At 52.1% G+C, this 23,666-nt stretch overlaps 1 protein-coding gene across 5 annotated transcripts in view; it reads right to left on the bottom strand.

The window, feature by feature from the left end:
* The window catches only part of TTC7B (tetratricopeptide repeat domain 7B), a 214,370-nt gene that overhangs the window by 58,791 nt on the left and 131,913 nt on the right, over positions 1 to 23,666 (bottom strand). For all 5 annotated transcript variants that reach the window (XM_053666004.1, XM_053666005.1, XM_053666006.1 and 2 more), the window contains exons 15-17: positions 21,185 to 21,345; positions 6,342 to 6,458; positions 1,092 to 1,189 (exon numbers count right to left, since the gene is read on the bottom strand). In XM_053666004.1, the coding sequence (XP_053521979.1) occupies positions 1,092 to 1,189; positions 6,342 to 6,458; positions 21,185 to 21,345 (376 nt within the window). The remainder of the gene's footprint in view (positions 1 to 1,091; positions 1,190 to 6,341; positions 6,459 to 21,184; positions 21,346 to 23,666) is intronic.

The following is a 23,666-nucleotide window of genomic DNA, read 5'->3' as shown; positions in this document are numbered from 1 at the left end:
GTGCTAGTTGGCAACTCATGCTGCTTCTAAGGCCCAGTGTTCTTTTGACCTGGGGTCTTGGGAGGAGGCTCCTCGGGCTGACGCTGAGTTTGGTAAAAGGGAGCCCAGCACAGGGGTGCCGCCTGCAGGTTGACCTGAGGCCAGGCTTGGGCGGGGACCACACCTGGCTCCCTAAGGCCCTACCCTGCCCACCCCAACCATGGAGAGATTTCCCAGGAGATGGTTGTGCACGTGTCAGGCTTTCTTTGCAGGGGCTTGGTCAGGACCTGGGACCTGGCAGCAGAACCTGGAGGCCCCTCTAAAACAGCCAGCCCGTACAAGACCAGGCCCACCCAGCCAGGGACTGAGCGTCACGCAGGCCCCTGTGGGGCGGCGGGAGGAACAGCAGACCCAGGTTCCAGGTGATGCACTGGAACCACCTTTGAGGATCAACGTGAAGCAAATTTCTGTATGTTTGGTGGTTCCGTTGAGTTTTCCAAATTGACGCTGAATAGTCGGTATCACTACTAGAACTGCTCGTTTGGAGTACTGAACATTACAGAGGTGTGTTTACTCCTCTGTGCTTAGGCAAATGTGGGAAAGCAAACCATGAAGGCATGTAGACGTCTGCTCAGAGGCAGAAAGGGCTGCAGGCCTCCCTGTGGGGACAGCAGCCTCGGAAGCTCAGAGCCCACCTGCCTCCCTTCAGGGTCTTTTGCTGGATACATGTGTCTATAGGTGCAATGGATTAGAAATCAGGACCTGGATTTCAGCTAGGTCTGAAATCTAAGCGAGAGGGAAAAACAGCAAAGCAGAGGAAGCTTGACGGAGATGGGAACAATCTAATTTTAGTTTTGAGTTTTAGGTTCTAAGAGCGAGGGGAAAAAATAGAAAGATTTCAAAGAGCTGTGTTGGGCATGTAATATTCCTTCCCCCACTATGAACACACTTGAAAAAGACATGGGAGAAAATGCACCTCAATTGCGAGCTGAACCGATCTGCGCGAGCTCTTTCCCAGCCCTGGGCCCTGGCCATCTTCGTCCCGTCACTTGGGGCACAGTCCTCACACTGGCCTTTGCACCGTTCCATCCCCTCTGGCTCTTTATTCTCACCTGTCTCCGGGTCACTGAAGTCTGGCAAAGTGATTGTGTTAAGCTGTCGTCTGTCCGCAATGGTTCTATCTAAGAGGCTGCTCCCACGTCCAGAGTCACTGCAAAACAACAGCTCCAAATGTCAGTCATTTGCAGGGTGGACGGGAGGAAGCAGAACCAACCAATACCGACTCCTGAAATGCAGGAACACCTCTGGGTGCGTGTTTCTGACATCCTTCTGCACCTTTATGTCTATTACAAAGTGCCCTGCTTCCTGGGTCAGCTTTGGCTGGGATTGCTTTCAGCATTCAACGTCACGAACACAGCTTAAACCATACCCACAGACCCTTGCTAATTTTAGCCTCTTTCTTTTATCATTATAAAATACAAAAATAAAAATGAGAAGCCCAGCTCTCTGTCTACTTTACGGGGAGACTGACTGACATCCAGCCCCCACACACCCTCCTCGAAGGGCCTGAGAACTGAGGACACTCGATGCCAGTGCCTCGAGGCCCTTGCTGCACAGGGATGTCACGGGAGGCACTTCTGGAAAACTGATGCCCAGGCCCTACTCCAGAACAAAAACAACACCAGTTTCTGGGGCAGTTGACATGTCTCAGAGCTCCCCAGAAGGTTCTGATGCACAGCTGGATGTGAGTGCCCCCCGAGAACCCCTGGCCCCTACTCTTCAAGGGGCGATCACAGCCACGGCCTTGTTCGGGTCCCAAACCAGGTAAGACTGATTGCGTGCCCTGTGTAACAGAGGAGGACCGGACGTCGGGGGTCGGTTTCCTGGCAGAGCTGGAGCTGCAGCCCCATCCAGCGAGAAGGGGCACCTCAGAGGGGACCCAGCAGGGCTGGGGCCAGCCTCCCGGCCACACCCCTGCCTGCCCCTTGCCTGGAATCCCCCCTCCATCCTGCTCCCACACGGTGGGGGAGGGGCATCGGGACCGACAGGGATGAAACTCAGCTAAAGGGACCTTGGCTCATACAGACTCTTGTTTTTGTTTTCTTAAATTCTAAGAAGCTTGGGAGCAAAGACAATTTTTTCCCCTCTATCATGATATTCCATCAAAGAAGCTCCAAAAGAAGCTTACCTGTCTTTTCAAGTGTGAATCCTTAATGATTTTCTTTGAATCCATTTTTAATCAATCTGGGGGCTCTAAGAGTGATATATTTTTTTTTGTTAAGAAGTTCGAATTCTACAATAAAAGGACACAATCTCCTTCCTCGTTGCAGCAGCTGTTGCTGGAAGTGGTACAAACAAGATTTGGTAGGAAATGTAATGTGGTTTGCAGGCTGCAATTTCCAGGTTCAGAGATGGAGTTAGAGAAATCCACAGGAAATGGAAGGGAACTTGCTTCGGTACAGAAGACTCATCAGCCTACACTCAACTACATCACTGGGTATGTGTTTTTCGGAAACTGTTCTAATGAATATTCCCACAACTAAGAAACGTAAATGTCTTTGAGCAGAAGATAATATAAAAGTACACACAAATTTTCATTAATCACATTGCTGACTAAATATTTCTAGCATTGGTCTATTTGCCTATGTGTTTTTAATGTAAATATTACAAAAATATTACCCCAAAATCTGAATATTTGCAACTTTAAATGCTACTCATTAGTAAGTGATTGAAATGAGAATCGGGAAGAAAAAAATTTTCTTCCAATCGCATGGCTGCATGATGGAGATGGTCCAAGGGGCAGCGACAAGAGGGGGAAAGAAGTGATTAACAAGAAAAAATACAAATGAAAGAAGCTGGCTGTCGGCTTCGAGAGGCAGCATGCACAGTGGGGGGGCTCTCATGCTGGACAGACCTGGGCTTGACTCAGAGCTCCACTACTTACTACACTGGGAAAGCTTGGGCAAGTTTTTTAGTCTTGTTTAGTTTCCCCTTTATTTTCTGTGAAATGGGAAGCATAGTAGTCACCCAGCAAGACTAACAGCCCAGGGCTGAAGGTCACACAGACGGCCTCCTGCAGCAAAGCTCAGGCAGGGCTGCAGCCACTCCTGGCTGAATGTTGCGAGGTTCAGCCCGCGGAGGCTGCTAGGGCCTCCGGTGGGGGCTCTCTGCTCAGAAGTCACACTATGTTGAGTGGCCAAGGGAAAACGCACAAGCGGAGGGGGCCCCAGAGACTACTAAGACCAAGAAGACAAAACACGAGACAGAGTTCTATCCTAAATGTAAGCGAAACTGCAGACCTAGGGAAATAAACCCAGGCTGCTGGCCTTTCCAAATGTACACTCGAGAGAACACCACCCACCATTTTGCTCTCAGACTGCAGGTGCCATGCTCTTTGAAGCTGCCTAAGGCTCAGCGCACTGACCGGCTCCTAGAGATCTTCCCTCAAGCAAAATGACGGGGGCCGAGCTGCAGAGAACATGACGCTGGGTCTGTTCTCAGTCTGGCTCCGGTCCTGCCCGTGTCTTCCTCTGTGCTCTGAAGGCCTGTGCCAGCCTCAGCATGGAGCTGGGGTGCGGGAGGGGAGCCGTGGAAAGCTGGCAGGTTGAGCAGAGGGCCCCCCTCCCCTCTCAACTGATCAGGCTCCAAAACAAGGGTGCCCTGAGCTGGGAAGTCGGCGTGGACCTTCTCCAGGTGGCAACTAACTGCCTCATGCCCAGACTGAGCTTGCTGCTCAGATTTTTTTTCTTTTTTCTTTTTTAAGCAGGGATACTTCTCATGCACTTGTTCACGAGATTCTGCCCTTTTCTAAAACTTGTGTGACCTGATGGCAGATCCAAGGCCGCTGGGCCCAGAGCTGCCCTCATCTGGAGGACTGCGACATGTGCTGTTCCCGGTCACGACACAGTCCCCTGACCCCGAGGCTTTATTCTATTGCCAGGGTCACGTCTTTCTGGACTGTTCTTGGGATGTCTAAATTTGCACAATGGTATGGGCTACAGGAGAAACATGTATTTATATCCCAGAGAAAATAAAGTTAAAAAAACAAATGAACAGGAATATCCTTAATAAGGTGCCACCGGATTACCGCCCCTCCCCTCAAGGCTTTCAGAGTAGCTGGGGAGAGGAGCAGCTGGAAGGAGCAGCTGGAAGAAGGAGTAGCTGGAGGGAGCAGTTCTGTGCCGGGTCCCCCTCTAACCACCCCCTACCCACACTGCGCCTGCAGCCAAGGTGCCTTCCTACTCTGGCCCTGAGAGATCCTTCAGGAAATGGAGGAAGCAGGGACACAGCCCAGGCATTTGGTTAAGTATTTTTAAAAAGCTTTCCAATTCTGCTATTTTTTTCTCCTCACATTCAATATTCTTGGTTGCTAAGTGGGAGGAAATGTGGGGAGGTGGGTGAGGTGTGGAGAACTGAGGGAAAGCTGGCAACATGAAGGCTGATGGGTTTCTGTTCTCGTTTCTAAAGGGGGCACAGGCAAGGGAACACGCTCCAGCCGGGGAGGCAGCCACCGGCTGGGGCGCATCGCCTGTTGGCTGGGCTGGCGGCAGACACCCCCCAAGCCCGCTGCTTCTGACAGGCTGGGAGTAAGGGGCTTTGGGGAACATAAATACGAGCATTTTCTATTTCTGCCTAACAACTCAGAAAAGTAGAATCTTTTTAAAATTAAAATGATCTTTATTTTCAGAACATGCCCACAAAAGGGAAGATTATCTTTTCATCAAGAGGAAGACAGCGCTGCGCCATGGGCTCTGGTTAGAAGGGAACTCTGGTCTACTTCTTGTGCCCCAGCTCTGCAAAGGGTCACGTAGCTTTCCGGAACGCACTCCCCCTCCCTGCTGGCCGTACTGCCCGTGGGCCCGTGGTCATCTCTGTTAGTGTCAGTTCACAAGGACCCATCCTCTTCACAGGGTCCTGATCTTGACCTTCTTTTTTTTGAACTGCAGAAACTTTTGTAAAACAAAATTCACATGGAACCCCACCTGCCCTTGGCCGCTTCCCTACGGCCCATCCTGCCTTTTCTCTCCCCGGGCCAGCGGCGGCAGACCACGGCCACCAGATCACGTGCCTGCCTCCTGGTGGGCTGGACTGGGCAAACCACATACTTATTACACATTTAGGATGTGGGTTTTATACACTTTTAGGCTCCTGACTTTTAAGAGCATAATGGAGCTGCCCATACATCTTGCTTGCTACGAGCTTGAAACATCTTCTGAATGAATGAGCAGTTGTTGGAACTCACTGCACTCATTACAGCCCATTCCATCACCAGGCTTCCCTTGCAGGGCGGGGCACACTGACACTCCAGACATACAGCCCGGGAGACTGCCCAAGACTTGAAAATGGCCACAATGGGCCACCAGGTGTCTTTCAGTGGCCTGCTGGGGGCCGACAGCCCACCCTCCTCAGAGTGTCTGCCTCTGTAGGGTGGGCCCCTTGCACTGGCCTGGCCTGTCCGGGCCTTGCCACGGCTCTACAGGGCGGGGGGGCGGGGGGGAGGCTGCAGGAACATGACAGCAAGGAGAACGAATTTCATATGGTCAAGCTACACTTTCTGCTATATAGAAAAGATAACCTCAAATACATTTTATTGTCCTATAGGACATTGTTTTTGCATTTATCTGCAAGTTCATTTCAGCATACCTGTTTTTGAAATTCTTCTTTGGACTGGCCTTAACATTTGACTGATTCCCTCTTTAGTTAATGAAATACATAAAATCTTTGACACAGGCTTAACTTCTGTTTGAGTCATGACTTTAATTTCTTGAAAATACGACTTTCACGCCAATAGCAATCTCTGCTCTCCTTGCAGGTGGTGGCCCCACTGTCCATGCAGGCCTGTTAAATACTGTAAGAATCCAACCTGGAACACACAGGTCCGGCAGAAGCAAGGCCGGCTTTGATGCGGTTGGCAGGGTGATAATGTGGGAGTAACACTTCATAGGTTTAGCCTGAGCGTTTCACCTAAAATGTCACACGGTATGCTTGAGTGTGACATTGTTATGTGTCAGAGTTACATGCTTATGATCTTGTAATAAAAGATTTTGTAGCAAAACAAGGGGTGTTATTTGTGCTGTATCCTGTATCACTGACCAGTCTATTCATACATCGTCAGATAGGCATCAGCTGTGAACCGAACCTACTGCGTTGCCGTGGCAACAAGAGCAAAAGAAACCCACGGGAGAATAATCCCTTTAAAGCTGGAGCACAGGAGGCTCCCCCACTATCATCTGCTGTATCTGGGGACCTGGAAGGGCACTAGGGTGACAGAGTAAGTGCCTGCTAAATGCCGGTCAGAGACGGCACAGGTGGGCAGGGACCCGTGCGGACACCACGCACGCCAGGCCCTGCAGGCCCCTTACCTGGGATTGGTCAGATTGTAGCAGGACTTCCATATCTGTAGCATGTGCTTGCAGGTGAGGAGCGCCTCATCTGGGCCCCGGCAGAGCGACTCCAGCTTCACTTTGGAAAACAGCAGTCTGGGTGGGGACACAAAGGAGAAGGGGGCACACTCACACCACACGGCCTCCGCCCAAACAGAACAGGGTGGCCTGGCTCAGGGGCCGAAGCTACCGCGCTCGCTCTGCAGTCGGGTGTCCAAAGGCTTCCCCCGACCACAGGAAGCCGTGGAAGCAGGAGCAAGGGCCCCAGAACTCCCAGCTCAACCTGGGGCTTTGCCCAAGTCTCACCTCGAAGGCAGGCACAGGCACCGACTGGTGGTGGTCAGGCGAAGTGCTTCCGAGTGGCTCATTTTATTCAGCACACAGGGATTCCATTAAGAGCACGCTTTTAAAGTACAAAACTAATTTCTCTGTGAAACTTCAAAAATTCATTAAAAGCTAACTTTGATTTACTTACAAAATTACACAGGAGACGGATTTAGTTGCTGTAAATATCTACAAGTAACCTTCCACAACGACCCTCATCACGCGGTGAGCAGGTCTCGTAAGCTGTGAAAAGCCGGAACTGAGGGCACAGGAGGAAGGGGTGCCTGGCCAACACCCCCCCCCCCAAGCCTTCCCCGGCCCTGCTAGTTAGGGGCCAGGACTTCACCAGCTTGCTCCATGACCACCACCTAGTCCCTGTGTTTGTTGCCACCGACATCCTGCCCCTCCACCCAGACCTTCCGAGTGCTAACCGCAGCCCCTTCTCTCTCTCCTGGCTCCCGACCCCCACATCATCCCATCCCGAAATCTGCTTATGTCCCTCTGCAGACATCAGCTCCCTTGGTCCTGGGCTCTCCACCACTCTCCCGCGAAAGCCCTGTCTTGGGTCCACACACCTTCCTCGTGGACTTCCTGTCCCTGGACTGGTTCTGTGAACCTTTCTCATAAAAGCCTCCAAAGATAACTTTCCTTCCTCGCGTAAGACCCCCGGCCCCTTCTCCTTCACTTTCCCATTCTGTGCGTCGAGCCAGAAGGGCCCTCACTCCTGCGCACAGGATTCCCGGCCAGAGGCTGTGCTCCCCTCCCAGAGCCACGAACACACAGGCCAGGTCCTCAGCCTTGGTCTTTCCTGGTCCACGCCACTCCTTAGCTCCCCCTAAATTCACCTAGAGCCCCACCCCTCAAACTAGTCCTCTCCCATCGATGCCACCTGCACCCCTTGAGGGTCTCTGCTCAGCGTGTACCAGACTAGCTGGCGTGTGCTGTTCATCAGGAGAAAAGGACGGGGAGCAGTTCCTGTCTCCCAAAGGCCTCCCGTGTGCCCAGCACGGGGTTCAGCACCTTGCAAACCAGATCCCAGTCCTCTTTGTAACGCCCCTGCTCAGGGGCGGGTGTTTACCTCCCTTTCCATAAACGAGCCCCAACCCCTCTCCCAGGCCTTACTCCCACGGCACCCAGGGCTGTGCTTGGCAGTCAGCCGGCCTTTGGTCAGCATTTGCTCACCAACTATTTTCTCTATAAGTCACAGAAGACAGAGAAATGTGTTTCTAGTGCCTTGAGTTAGACACGAAGGAGAATTCCTCAACTGTGCACCATGTAATGGCCTCATTGGAAGGTACTTTGGAGGAGAAAAGCCTTTTTTTCTCCACGGTCCTGAGACGGAGTGAGGCTGGTGCTAACCCGCCGCTGTCCAGGCTCGGGGATGAGTCCGCCCCACCCACACCCTCTGAATGGAACCCAGGAAACTCAAGGCGCTGCTTGGGGCTCCCAGGGGGTTGGGGTGGCAGTATCCTCAAGCCCAGGTTTGCAGAAGCCTGCTGAGGCAACGGCGAGCCAGGCCAGGGGAGGGACGAGGTCTCTGGCCCACAAGTGGCATAGAGAGTGAGCCCAGGCGTGAGAGCACTTGGCTTCTGCTCAAAAGCTTCTCGTGGAAGTTCCCTGAGGCCTTTCCAGGGCCACCTGGAAAGGCTGGAGGGCCACTCAGGGTGCCTGGGGGGCGTTTTAGGAGCCAGAGCTGTCATCTGCTGATGTCTTCATGAGCTCACAAGGGGGTTGATCTTTTCCACTGGAATCTCCTACCAAACTGGGGTCAGTGTGTTACCACGAAGGAAGGCCAAAGGGTCACCTGTCCACTTCTGGTGGAGACCTACCGGAGGCCAGTGATCCCCTGGGTGAGGGCTGGTTGCTGAGCGGTTTTGGCCAGGAACCCCACCCAGGACTGTGGTGACGTCTGTGGGAGGCAGCTTAGCTCAGAGGGTGGCTGCCCCAGGGAGGGCTTCAAGCAGGTGGGGAGAATCCCTGCACAGGTATTGCTGAAGCTCTAAGAGTGATTATCTGCGAGTCCTTCGCTGTCCCGGATGCCAGCACCCATCCTAAGCCTCAGCTTGGGCGAACAGTTCTGTGCCAGCATTCTTGGCTGGAAAAAGAACTTCTAATTAACATGAAATAACAGCTTTCAAACACTTGACTGAGGATGTGGAACTGAAAAGGTGTGGGCTGGGTTTAAGGGAACCAGACAGGGAGAACAATAGCGGGGCTCTGAGCACAAATGATGGAAAGTGAAGCAGAGGAACAGCAGGAATGAGCGCGGCAGAGAAAGGAGGCCAGAAGCACAGGCAGGAGAGGCAAGGCCAAGGAGTGAAGGCGGGACACGAGGACACCGCCTGAGACTGCTCCTTGTCACCTTGCTGCCCTCCCCCAACCCTCAGCTGTGCACGAGGCCGAGACAATGCCTGCAAGGGACCCTTGTCATCCTATTTGCCAAATGCTGCTCACTCATTTGAAGACTGTTGGAAAACCTCTGGCTGGGTGTGTGTTACCTTAGCACAGAAATGGAGAGAATGCAAACAATGATTAGGGTTCACCTGCTGCCGCAGATGTCCAAAGGTGTCAGAGACTCCACCCACCGGGGAACCATCTACAGCTTCAGCTCCATCTACAGCTCTGTGCCTCTTGAGGCAAAAACAAGAGCAAGTTATGGACACACTTGGGGCAAGCCAGCATTGATGGCACTTTTGTACGTGGAGCGGTCAATGGCTCCTCGCACAAAGCATGTGCCAGGCAGGACTGTTGGTGGCCACGCCCCGCCCCGAGTCCAACCATGAATTCAGATGTTTCTCTGAGTTAAGAAGTCACCTGCTGGGAAAATGGTCTACTCCTATACCCTGTCTAGGAGTAGACAGGGTGGCTCAAAGTTCACTAATCTCATTAAAAATGATTTTGTTTAGAGACTCACTGAAAACTTACAGGAAATTAATAAAGACTAGCAGAACCTGGCAGAAGTATCAATGGGGCTGTCGCTGACCTCACGCGACGCCTTCCGTTTCCTGGCTCCTGCCCACGTGCTTCTCTTTGGTGTGCCCGCTGCCCATCTTGCACACCCCCACTCTAGCCACGGCGCCTTCCTCCATGTGCCGCCCTTCTTCACGTCCCCGGGTCTCTGCGCATGCCCTCTCTTCCACCTGGAATGCCTTTTCCATCCACTTCTCTTTAAGCATCTGCTCATCTTTCAAGGTTCAGGTCGAAGAGCACCGTTTTCCTGAAGCCAGTCTTAAGTAATAGGAGTTACTGTTTCCAAAAGGAAATACGATTCCAGAAGGGACGAGAGCTCGCTACTGTGGAATAGTAAGCTACAGCCGGGAAACTTCTGTTGTCGGGACAAGTGACATAGTAACGGCAGCAGCTGTCGGGCATTTGAAGTATTTAACCACTGATCCTTACGACAACCCTGCATGTCAGGTGGGCAGTGAGGCCCTCACCCCAGTTCGCAGTGTGAGTCACTGGTGGGACAGAAACACAAACCCGAGACTCCAAGGTCCCGAACAAGAACCCGAGGAGAAGGACTCAAAATTGTCTCGGCACATCACTGACACTCGTGAAGACTCGCAGCACTTTCTAACCTGCCGCCAGATACTCACCAGCCTGAAATATGCAAAGAGCTGTGTCAGCTGCGAAGTGGAGTGAAACATGCTGGTTAGGAAAACCAGCAACCTTTCAGTCTGCAGGCCAGCGTTTAACCCACTGAGCCACACCAGCCAGGGTGAGAGGATCCTTCAAATAATAGCCATGTTTGGCTTAGGACAGAGTTCAGGAAGAACTCATCATGGTCCGGGTGCAGGTCTGGGCCACGTGGCCTTGTGACATCACTGGGCACCTTAGGGAATGTCTTCTCAGAGCCAGCTTTCATGTCTAATGATCAGCCCAGGGAGACCTTTCTGATGCCCTGGAAACTGTCCCGACCACCAGCCCTCACCTCCAGTCCATCACTCCTGAGCTCACTGTCGACCCTCACCTCTCCCTGCACATGCGCATGGTGACCAACTGCCTGCCTGGCAGGCCCCCCACCAGCGCCCCTCCCACCGTGCCTGTGAGCATCTCATTGTCTGACATCTTCCATGACCCCTGTCCTCAGGCAGAATCTACCTCCTTCCTCATCTCGTGTGTAGAAACTACTTTCATAATCTGTTTACTTATCCCACATTTGTGCAGGTGACTACCTATATGTCAGGGCCTGATCACAAATTTGTTCATCCTTTTGTCAATCACTTTTAAAGCGCCTAGTGCGCCACTGAAGCTCCAAAGGGGAATAAGACATGGTATCTTCCTCCCAAAAGCTCGCAGCCTCGTGTTACATTCACCAGCTATGGGATGAATGTCTGAATAAAGCTCTTGGGCAACACAAAAGGAAGAAGACAGATTCTGCCTGGGTGCCATGAAGACGCCAGAGAAAAAGTGGGACTTTCACAGTTGAGGTGGGAGAGGCGCTGGGGGCGGGGGTGTCCAGGTTGGCAGGTGGGACAGCGGAGCCCAGGCAGGCGGTGTGGCGTCCACAGGGAGCTCAGCTGTGGTGTCTGCACTCTCAGATCTAAGAGTGGGAACTGAGATGGAGCTAAAAGGGTAGATATCTCCAGATTCTGAACTCTCATACGCTCACAAAGCTTTCTGATGAAGACCTCTGAAGGAAAGAAAAGGCAGAAAAGTTTAGAGAAACAGTAGAGCAGTAATTCCCTCCAATCTGATTTGGCAGTATAAAAACACATTCATTAAATGCAAGTAGGAAGAAACGAGCGTATTAAAACACAAAACCCTCACTAATTAGCTGTAAATGCTGTGCTCAAGGCAGCTGACTCAGAAGTGGAATCGCAGGAACCTTGCACGCTGGGCACTCTGTGCTGATCTGCGTGTGCGCGTGCCCACGGTCACCTTCGGGCTCAGCACGCCAGGAACCTGCTCTTTGTCTGACGGATTTAGGCAGAAGGTGTTCTCTGCAAAGAGCGGCCTCAGATCCCGGGCTGGATCACTGTCACTGAAAATCAGTGCCTTCACCGGCCTGTGAGCTGCCTGGCCTGACGCAGCAGAATGGGGTCCCGGGACCAGCAGGCAAGCCAACGGCACCAGGTTTACAGCTGTGCAGGCCCCAGAGCCCAGACCACCCTGAGGACCCTCTGACAACTGCTGGAAGGCACCGGGGGGTGGGGAGCCAGCTCATGTGACGCTCCCACGAGACCACAAATGCTGCTTCAGGTCTCACTGAAGGTGAATGTTCAATAAATGTCACCCGGAGGAATGATCTGCCTGCTCATCTGTTACACGGAAAACAGTTTCCTCGATGGTCTGGTTTCCCTCATTGCTGTACCGACACGCTCTTCACGTCAAAACACATGGATTTTTCCAATCAGCCAAAAGCTGGAAAAAGCCTTGAGAGGCCTGTAATGGTTTGCTGCTCAGGGTGCAGTGCGGGGCGGGCGCCCCGGGAACTGGTGAGCAGTGTGGAGTCCCGCCCGCTCTAGACGCAGCGGGCCAGGGTCGTCTGGGACAAGGTTCCCCACGATCTGTGTGCAAACTGCAGGTCAAGAAGCACCGTGCAGGTTCCTAACCAGTTCCTAACTTCCTGTCCTAACCTTCAATGGTGTGATTTTTTTTAAAGACCTCCAAGAAAGCATTTCCAGAGCCCCTACACTTAGGAAATTCTACATGTATTTCTTTCTTTCCCATAGGAATTTTGGAAGTATTCCTTTCTTAAATTCAGTGGAAATTCTGATCAACCACTTACATTAAGGTCACAAACAAAGGGCACCCCACCCGTGATCCTGAAGAGAACACTTGACTTCTTTCTGGAGGGAGGCCCTGGCTGGCTTTCTGATGGCTGCGCTGTAACCTGTCCAGGCCCTCCCTGCGTGTCTGCAGGGAGGGGCACCACTGACACTGTCACCCGCACGGAGAGCACCTCTGGGGCCTGCAGAGTGTGGAGCTGGGTGCTCCTCAGGACCGGGGAGCCTTTGGCATTGGGCCAGTGCACTCCAAAACTAACCGGGTCCAAGCATCTCTGAAACGTGTGCAGACCTTAGAGAACTCTGCCAGCAGGTTCGGCTCACGGGTCTTTAGATGGAAACCCCTGGTCTCCAGGCTTCTCCAGGATCGAGTCTCAGTACCTGGTTCCCTTTACAAACCCCCAAATCCCACACTGAGTCCTAGTCAGTTTGCCAATGGAGCCACTGAAGGGAAGTGTGACGAGCAGGGCTCTTCTCGTTCCCGCCCTCTCCAGGGACAGAGCCCTGGTGGGTAACTGACCCTGGTGGTGTACTGGCAACACCTGCCTGGGAGCTCTGAATGACTGCACTGGGAGTTCTAGAAGTCTGACCACGGTTACTCAAGAGGGAGGTGAGGTACGATGTGCTTGCAAGTCTGGGCAGGTTGCTCAGCATTTCTTTCACAATGGCCTTGCTGTCACTGTGACTGTCACCCCAGCCCAGGCTCTCAGATCTGCTGGTTGCTGGGGAGATCGCCACCCTATGCGCTTAGCAAAAGAAGGTGCCAGGAGCAGACCCCGTCTCGGCAGAACTCAGCAACCCCTCGTCCTCAGCTGGGAGGCTGCTCATGAGTGACGGGTGCCAGGACAGTCCCCACGGTCCCGGAGGGTTCGGCTGTGCCTCCTGCTCTCCTCTCTCTGACAGGCAGGAGCTCCTGTTAGATCCCATATCAGTTACATTTCGCTTCTCATTTCAGTCAAAGTGTCAACAATCTGGAATACTCCCCCATCCTTCCAGCGATATTTTTAGAACAAACAACTGACAAATTTAGCTGAAATAAATCACCTCAAGAAACCCCAGTTTGGCTCGTTTTTTGCTCCTGCTTCAGCTAGTAATCCGATCACCGCCCCAGAGCCAGCACTCAGCTGGAAGTGACCCAGACAGGTAGGCCGAATGGAAAACACCCGGGAGTCACACTGCCCTGCTGGGGGACCTGCTCGCGTGCCCGAGGGCGATGCCGCTACGAGGGCAGCCACTGTGTGCAGCACCGTCCACGGAGCAACAGGGCACCGGCCCCGGGGGCCAGGGTGGGTTCTCAGGGGCTCTCCCAGCAGGGGGCTAGGGGCTGAGGGCGCAAAGTGAGTGCAGGGCAGATGGCCGCCCTGGGGCTGTGAGTGGGCTGGTGAACAGAGCGGTGGGAGCGGGCCTTCCCATCAGACCGCGGGCTGGAAGAAGAAACTGCGTCCTTCCTGAACCACACAGCCGCTGCTCGTCTCTAAACGGAGGGCTGCAGTGAACCCAAGAGGGTCCACTGCTCTGCTGCTGCCCCAAGGCCATCTCTTGGGCACGTGTCCCTGTCTCTGTTCTGACTCAGCTCTCTTGGCCCCCGTTTCCCCACATTCCCAAGTTTGAGGCGGGGAGCCCAGTGAACAAATGAGACACGGGGGCCCATTTCGGCGGCCATGGCGGGTGTCAAAAAGATGGGTCCCCCGCCCTCACCCAGACATGGAAGGCAAGGCTTTCAGGGGACTGGAAGGGACCAATGAAGTTCTGTGAGAGGGAATGGCTCTTCCCACCTGCAGGCGGGAGGCCGAGCAGGGCCCCGAGTCCCTGCCCCAGGTGCCTGCAGCTGTGAATCCCGGCTTGTTGCTCGAGCCCCACCTTCTCTGTCTCAACCTCCTGTGTGTCCTCACTGGGGCCGTCATGAAGAGCTCGGCCATCTATTTTCAACCTTCCAAGAATGCTGCAAACCCTCTACCACCATGCAGGTCAATAAGGAGAGACCAGAAAGCCGATTGAAAACCAACTACGGTAGAATACGTAAAACTTACCGTTTGTAAGTGCACAGATCAGTGGCACTAAGCACATTCACACTGGTGTGCAGCCGTCCCCACCACCCACCTCCGGGACATTTCCCATCTTTCCAAAACTGAAACTCTGTCTTCGTGGACCAGTAACCCCCACCCTCCCTCCACTAGCCCCTGCCACTTCCTGCCCCTGGGATTTTGATGACTCTGGGAACCTCACCTAAGAGAACATTTTTGTCCTTCTGTGATCGGTGTACTTCACTTAGCATTACGCCCCCTCGGTCCCTCCACGCGTCGGCATTCCCTTCCTTTCCGAGGCTGAACAACATTCCATTGAATGCAGGCCCCACGTTCTGCTGACCCCCTCACTCCTCAGTGGACATGTGCGCTGCTTCTGCCGTGTGGCTGCTGTGACCAACGCCGTGACGGACGTAAGTGGACAGTATCTGTGCAAGTTCCTGCTTTCAATTCTTTGGAGCGTTGACTCAGACGTGGGATTGATGGATCATACATACGTGCTGTTAATTCCTTGGGGAGTGTCTTCCACATGCTGCGCCAAGTCCCACCAGCAGAGCACAGAACCTCCACTTTCTCATCCTTGTCAACCTATTATTATATTTTAAAAATACTAGCTGCCCTGACGGGTCTGAGTGGCATCTCATGGTGGTTTTGATTTATATTCTCCTAATGATTAGCGATGTTGAGTATTTTCATGGACTTACTGGCCATTTTACTTTGGAGAAATTCCATTTGAATCCTTTGCCTACTTTTTATTCAGGTTTTTTGTTTTGGGAAGTGGGTTTTGAATTAGCCATTGCATCTCTGAATTCGTTTTGATCTGGGGGGTCCTTCAGGCTGCCACCCACCCTCCCTTGGCCGAAAGCCCCACTTTCCAACCTGCATGCGAGGACCTGGCCTCCCTGGGTCAGTGACCTCACGCCCCTCCCTCCCCGCCCTCCCAGACATCCTTCAGGTATCCACACATCATTTCTCTAACTTAATGCAACAAACAGCCCCTTTCCCTGTGGTCCAACCTTGTATCAAATGCAAATTTAATGGGCACGCTCATCACTCCATCACCAGGCTCAGACACGAAATGGCCCAGAGCCCCTGGCCCCTCAGTAGTCACTGCACCACAACACCCCCAGTCTACCCAACTCCAGTGGAGTTTCTCTGCGGAGTGTGCGTGCGGCAGAGCGAGGAAGACGGGATGCCTCACCCGCCAAGTGATGACTTTTTTCAACCAGATGTAGATGTAGAGTCCACTCCAGTGAAGGGCGACGCCGACCATGTTTTCCGGTTCTTTGCTGAGAGTAACAGGGACAGTGCGACAGCCCTGCCCGCCTGCCCGGGCGGCTCGGACGGAGCACTCACCATCTTCCTCGTACCAGCGCAGCAGCGTCCCCAGCGCGGCGCCTGCACCGTGGTGGGAGCTGAGTGCTTCAAAGGTGTGGGGTGAGAGCACAGGTGTGGAGGCGGAGGCCAGACGGCCCAGGTTCAAATCGTGACTCCATCATTTTCTCGGTGCATGAACCAGCAGCGTAATCTGGGACAGATTATTTACCTCCTCTGTGCCTCAATTTTCTTATCTGTACAATGGGGATAATACTACCTATCACAGTTCTGAGGTTGATTAATCTACTTAAAAAGTGTTAAGCACTGACAGGAGTTGCCTCTAACAAAGCCGAGTGTAAATGCTAGTGATCGCTACGTGAGTGAGTGAGTGAATGTTATGTATGTTCACTTCTTTCCCTGGAGTTCACTCCCGCTGGTGTAAAAGAAGTGTGACTGTTTCGTAGAGTCTGCTTTCACACATGCAGGACACAAGACCACACACAGAGAAGAGTGTGGTGGACAAGGTTACGGTCTTCCGGTCAGGTGACTGAGCGTCGGTTTCAGCACTCGGGATACCACGGAGTCACGTCTGCAGCAGGAACTGCGCTCGGAAGAGTTGTCTGAACATCTGTAATGACCCCCCTGGTATTCGTACCCTTCGGAGGTTTCCAAAATTACTTTCTTGCGCTTTGTGGTAACGTGATGGTTTCTTAAGTGTGCTGTTGACCTGATACCCTCCCTTTGAGCACATGAAAAGGGACCTGTAGATATTCTTTTTAAGTAGGAAAGAGTAAAGTTAAAACCAACTAAAAATGAATCATTAAGAAAGGTGCACAACCTCAGTTTGTTTCAGGGTAAGAAGTCAGCCCTGGCAGCACCCGCAGCAGCCACTGCGGGGCTTGCTGAACCGGAGTAACACATGGCAGTCACTCTCAAACTCTCAGTGCCACCACAAGTACGATACTACCTGACATACTTTCCAAAGATAAAAAGTAACAAACCACCAGTTCTAATCCCAGCATTTCATCTAAAAAGGACTGTCCACGGCAGAAATGCAAAGTCTGTGAGGGCCTGGTCAAAGCCCCGGCCCATGGACTGCCGCCCTGGGAGGGACAGCCCCACGGAGCACAAAGTGGCAGGGTGATGAAAGCAAGGTCACACACAGTGGCGGGCACAGTGGCCAGTGGAGCCAAGCAGAAAGCTTGGACACGGGCAGGATCCCACATGCGTGGACATTCAGGACAAAAGTGGCACCGTGGAGCAAGAGGGAGAGGAATCTGTCCAACACGGCGTGCCGGGACAACCGGGTATCACACGGGAAGAAATGACATCGGACGGCTCACACTGCACATGGGTGCAGTGGTCACCTCCAGGCGAACTCCCGGCTTTCAGTGCAGAGACTGTAAGAGCTTCCAGAAGGCAGCTTAAGGGCCTATCCCCGTGATCCTGGAGTCAGCCAAGGTCTCTAACTAAGCACCAAAGAACTGTCCATGGAGACATAATTGAGGGATTCAACTACTTTTAAATCAGTAACTTCTGTTCGTCAAAGGATGTCAGTAAGAGAAAGCAAAGAGTAAGCACAGTTTGGGAGATGTTTACAACACATTTCACCACCAACAACGAAAAAAGCACATGTACCATAATCTATAAAGAAATCTTACCAACTAGTATGAGAAAGACAACCCAACCAGAAGAAAGACTCCTACATGTGCTTCACGAAGGAGAGAAGCTAAATGACCAACAGACCAATGAACAGGTGTCCAGCCTCATTAACACGGAAGGACATGCAACCTCAACTCACAGCAGGACACCACTGACCAGCAAGTACACAGCCAAAAGTAAGTCTGATGACACCCAGGGTTGGTGTGGCAGCCACGTGGGTCCCCAGGCCCTGCTGGTCGGAGTGCACAATGGCATGGCCACTCTGGAAAACAGTTGGGGATTCTTCGCTAAAACTGAAGATTTTACACATATCCTGTGACCCGACAATTCCATCCCAGGCGTATACTTATAGAAACGCTTACTCGTGGGCATCGGGGGACGTGAGCGAGAATGTTTACAGCAGCATTCATTGCTCATAACAGCTGAAAACAACCCACGTACCCCCTGAGAGCAGACCAGAAAAAATAAATCTTGGTATACTTATACAATAAAAGCTATTCATAAGCATAAATGAATAAATTGCTGCTGTAGGCACTATGGACGAACCTCTGAACATAACGTTAAGCAATGAAAGCAAGCAGTATACAGACACTTTCAGTACAATTCCATTTAAAATTGTAAACACGCAGAATTAAAAATTTTCACTATTCAGGAGTACAAACGTACACGGCACACACAGAACCAGTTGTGCGCAGGTTGCTGCTCAGTGCACAATTCAGATGGTGGTGGACTGGGAGGTGAGAGGTAAGGGGGCAGGAAGGGGCACAGGGGCGGCTCACAGGCTGTATTTATGCTCTTTCTCTTAAACAAAGGAGGGCTGCACATATATTAGTAGCATTATTATTTTAAATGTGTTTAATAAATAATCTTTGTTTCTTCTTAATATTTAATAGCAATTCTAAAATACGGCATTTGAGAACACTGTACTAGTAATAATAATAATAATTCCTATGAATAATTGAGTGACTGCCACGCGATGATTTTGACTAAGACATCGATCCCAAGGCCTTCAGCGCCCTGGCTGAGACAGCTAAATGCCCTGGCAGTTCTGGCCTCTCTGTGTCCATCCTTGCTGCTAACGCGAAATGATAAAAATTGGTATTTAAGTACCTGGAGAAGCTTTAAAGGGGACCAGAAAGTTCTGTAATTCTCTGCACGGGGCCGAGAGGCTGGTGGGGCCAACTCTGGGTAGAGCAGTTGACCAGTGGGAAAGGGTTCACATGGGCGTGCCCGACCTTCTCACATCTGTGGGCCACAGTGGAAGAAGAAGAGTTGTCTTGGGCCACATGTAATCACAAAACAATCTTATCATGTTTTAAGTAAGTTGACGAGCTTGTGTTGGGCTGCATTCACCGCTATCCTGGGCCACACACGGCCCGCAGGCCGGGGGTCAGACACACCTGAGGCAGGTGCTGACCACACATCAGTTACGCACTTGGTCGGTGGCCGGTGTGGCCCGGGGGGACACAAGGAGCAGGAGGCATTCCTGGCTTCTGAGAGTCTGCGGTTCTGCTGCAGACAAGCCTGTCACAAGCCGAAGGGGAGCACTACTTGACAGGTGCCCACATAATCTTGTCTGGGCTGGCACCGGAATGCTTCACCCAGGTTAGACAGCTCATGGGATCTGCCGACTGCATCCGGCCCCACTTTTAATCAAGTATTCTCAGGAAGAAGTTTCTCATCACAAAGGAAGAAACACAAATATTTAAAAAGCAAACAAGTCATCGGAGGCTGCTCTCAGACCTGCTGACATATGCTTTGCTTTTTTGAGCTTACAGCTTAACATTAAAATAACAGGCTTGCATTCCTCAAATATCTCCACTGCTGTTCCTTACTTATATTGCTTGAAAAGGCTGTCAGCTGCTGTCACTTGGAGGCACTGCCATATTAGCCACCACTGTTTACTGCTTACAATGTGGTGTGGCTGTTAGTTTAACAAGCAGGCTCCGGATGACACCCCAGGCTGTGTACGCAGGAGCCACATGCGCTGTCTCACATCTAATGAAGGTGCGGGGGGAGGCAGGGAGGGCTGCTTTATAAATATTGATGAAACGGAATTTAATTGCGCCAGGCGGTAGTCTGCTGCTAGGTAGAGGACTGCAGGTTTTTTAAGGTGCTTTCACTGCTTTAAGGTCCCATGGCCGAAGAGGCTCCGATAAGATCCAAAAACACGCTGGGTGTGCAAAAGAGCAAGTTTGAGATCTGCCAGAAGCAAACACCGCAGCAAACCTCCTTCATTCGCTCTGCATAAGTAGCCGAACCTACAAAGGAAATCTCTCCTCAGAGTCTCCCCGATTACAATGAGAATTTTCTCGCTGGGGGAAGAGAAGTGCTCTTTTCACAGGGAGACAAAGACATGTTTGAAATGGAAATGTGTGAACCGATTTTCCAAGGAGAGCCACTGAAACTCACTGAGCAAAAACACACCCAGGTGATGAGAAATCAAGCCCACGACCAAGAGGATCCACTTCAAATTGGTGATTGCGCTTATTTCATGTAAGTGCAGAGAGCCAGTGGGGGCCGCGGGCTCCATCCCCTCCCTCTTCCCCTGCCCCGTTACTGACCCCGCCACTTAGACAGTTAGAACCTGCCTGGCGTGCAGGACTGTTTACTCTTTCTCACCACTGTGTACCAGTCACCCAGCTACTCCACTGAGGACACACTAGGAGCCGAGCAGCCTAAGAAACATGTCTTCTCAGCAAAGCCTAACCAGCAAGCCTGGATCCTGGGATTCCAAGGAAATAGAAAAGTAAGCAGATAATTCAAGCAACGGGCTGTTGATGATGGCAATTCTTATGTTACGTACAAATACTGTTGATTTAAGGAATTCCATTTCCTAGAGAATAAAACCAAGTCAGAAAGAGGTCAGCTTATCCTGGTGAAAGTTGCCAAAATGTAACAATCACCCGAAACTGGCAGAGCCCTGCCTAACAGTCTGCCCAACAAGCTCTAAAGCCCCGTGTTCCCCCAAGTTTCAGTCCTGGGAGTTCGCTCGCTGTAACGTTTGCCATTCCCAGGTGTATCATCGATCAGTATTTTCTTAATATTTTTCTTTAAACTGACTTTAGTGCAACTCATTAAAACAATTCTTAGTCTCCCTCTGAGTGATAATTTCTCAGAGAGAAATATCAAATCACACTTTGATATGCGGGTATACTTTTCTAATGTACATTTAAAAATATGTAACTTCTAAAAGTGTTTGTCCACCGCCATCTGAGATCACCCTGTGTGCCCCAAGGGTACCAGTGGAGAAATGGATAAAGAGTTTGAACTCGACAGGGACGAGCTCGCAGACCGCAGCCGACCCTCGAACGACACGGGTTTGAACTGCGCGGGTCCACTTCTACGCAGGTTTTCTTCCATAAACACTGTAAAGAAACCCTATTTTCTCTTTCTTAATAACACTTTCTTTTCTCTAGCTTACTTTACTGTAAGAACACAGTATATATTAATGTGGTGTACAAAAAATGTGTAATCGACTATTTATATTCAGGGAGAAGTCTTCTCTCATCAGTAGGCTGTTACTAGCTAAGCTTTTGGGGACTCAGAAGTTCTCTGCGGGTCTTCAACTGTGCCGGGGGCCGGCGCCCCTAACCTCCGCATCAGTCAGGAGTCAACCGCACATCTGTTTCTAAACATCATGAAAAAACAAAGAATGCAGGGAATTTTGTACTATTTGCCCTAGGACGTCTGTGAAGGACTCGGATTAGGGAGAAGGAAGTTGCTAACTCCCGAGTCAGGAAGGACAGAAGCCCGGCGCACTCACATGAAATTCTCCGGGTACTCGCTCAGGGCCATGTCCACGATGTTCAGTGCGTCGTGGTGGTGCTTCTGTGCGGACAGCAGCAGGGCCAGCAGGTGCAGGGCATTGGCGTCGTCGCCTTGCAGCTGCAGCGCTTGGCGCACGTACCCCAGAGCCTCCGGTATCTGGTTGAAAACACAGCCAGGACGAATTGTTAAACACACACACACGCCCACGCACGGCCACCATTTCAGTATCTGCTTCTCTGGAACCCTCAAGAGTCGTTTCACCCGGGAGTGCGGTCCAGGGTGAACTCCGGTTTTAGGCCCAGCCTCCGCGGAAGCGCCGGGAGGTTTGCCGAGAACAGGAGAGTGGGCGCTGTCTTCAAGCCCCAGTCCAATCCATGAAGTGATGCTCTCCTCTGTGTGACTGCCAATACCAAATCTTTTCTTTTCCTCACATAAACCCTTTGTTTTCTCCCACCAAATGGATCTCGTTTTGATCACACTTGAGATAATTTCACTAAGTGGAGGCGCAGAGAAATTGCCAGAGGTTTTTGGTGGAATTAAGCTGCCTCGGCTGAGCTGCTCTCAGTTTTTACAGTGTGGCTGACACGGAAGTGCTGAAGTCCTAAGAGTGTTCACAGAGCTTCCTAAGTGATCAGATGCCGTGGTTCCGTCCAAGCCCCTTTGCCCTGGTTCCCCATCAGACATCAGGGATAAACACACAAGCAGACAGAAACCCCACACCTTCCCCAGCTACAACCCTAACACTCGACCCAAGAAACACATGGCGATTCCACGCTGAACTCAAGCAGGACCAGACGCAGCCTTAACCTTCCACGTACAACAGCTACTGGAGTCTTTCTTCACGATGGTTGGTGAAATGCACACATAGTGAAAAGTGAACACCCGAGTTTCCACGCAGGTTTAACAGTAACTAGGGAGAAACAGGACTTGAAGCTGGGTTTTGAAAGAGAGCTCCAGATCGAAGCCTCCTGCACCGCTGGCCACGGGACCCCTCTGCTGGACACCCCCTCAGCTCTCCTGCGTCTTCCCAAACCCTCGGAAACTCACTCCTGAGTAGGAAGCCACAACTTCTGTTCTTCCCTCTCTCTGAAATTCCATTTTTGATGGATTTAATTATAAATGCTGGCCATGGAGGCTTCCTGCTTGCAGCCAGAGAATCATGGCTAGTACAGCTAGAAGGGAGATCATCTGCCCAAACCTTCCTTTATGGGAGGAAGCTGAGCCCAGAGATGAAACGACTTGAGCAAGATCACCCAGCCATTGAACTCCTGAGACCAATGTGGCACTAGGGGTTCCGATTCCTCTCCCACCCTCTGCTCCTAGTCAGATGGCATTGGCTATAAAGAAAGAGGGCCACAGGCCCCCTGCCCACGGTCAGCAGGGAAATGCTGAGGTCTGCTGCTGTCAGGCTGCATGCCCACAAGGGGCACACACACCCACTAGGCTCACCCCTCAGGGTGAGCACGGATGGTGCGAACAGCACCCAGCCTGGCAGTGTGGGGAGGGCCAAAAGGCAGGGGACACCTATGGCACCAATGTGCAGGGATGACCAAAGCAATCAGGGACACGCTGGTCCAGGGTTCAAAAGATGTCCCGAAGGGAGAGCTGACTCGAAGGAATTCAGCAGCCGGTTTCTGCATTCAGTGAGCACCCCTGAGTGCCCACCACCTGTCGGACAGTGTTCCTTCCAACTGTCCAGTAAAGCAGTGATGATGGACACAGGTTCCTGCCCCGGCTGAATCTCAAGTTTAGCGAGAAAGACACTGACCGGGAGAACTGAGCAAGAGGAAGGAGAAGTGCAGGCCGCTGCAGGGAGAGGCTCTGCAGAGGAGGGGAGAGGAGGTCCTGGTGGGGAGACAGGCCAGGTGGCCAGTCCCCAGCCCTCAGCTGTTGCAGCAGCAGCTCGTGCTCAGCCCAGCTGTGAGCCACACCATGCCAGGTGAGAGGACCTTTACAGGGAAGGGAGCCGGGTCACCTCAGCCCTTGGGTCCCCAGTGGGAGCCACCACTCCAGGAAGTCAGATGCATGCCTACCTCCTGGGCTGCCAGGGGAATGGCATGTCTGGGGAAGTGACCTTCCGTTCACCCTCCAGTCAGCACTCAGGAATGTGCTGGGGTTACCACCAGTGTCTTGCACCTGGTGGGCAGGCGGACATGTGGCCAAAGTCTCCAGAACAGCTGGGAGGGGACGGGAGGGGATGAGAATGGCAAAGGCAGCTTCTGGAAGCTGCCAAAGAAAAGACGAAGGCCAGCAAACTCTGTCCCTCCTCTGAGAACTTTGTCAACTCTCCTATTTCAAGGAGCCGCTATGTGGAATTGCTACCTTCTACAAGTTTAGAGGAACTGGTACCTTTTGTCTCTGTTTCCTGGCATCTTCCTGTCAAGCACTGATACCCGAATGGCACCCAAGCCCCAGCCAGTGGCTAAATTCCCATGATGCTGAGGGCTCAGCACTGGGCTCTGCTGGCAGGGGACACG

This window comes from Artibeus jamaicensis, unplaced genomic scaffold (assembly GCF_021234435.1).
Source record: "Artibeus jamaicensis isolate MK-2021 breed Jamaican fruit bat unplaced genomic scaffold, CSHL_Jam_final contig_444, whole genome shotgun sequence".
Taxonomy (NCBI): Eukaryota; Metazoa; Chordata; class Mammalia; order Chiroptera; family Phyllostomidae; genus Artibeus; species Artibeus jamaicensis.
Note: the sequence above shows the minus strand (reverse complement) of the source record. Positions and strands in the feature narration are given on the sequence as shown.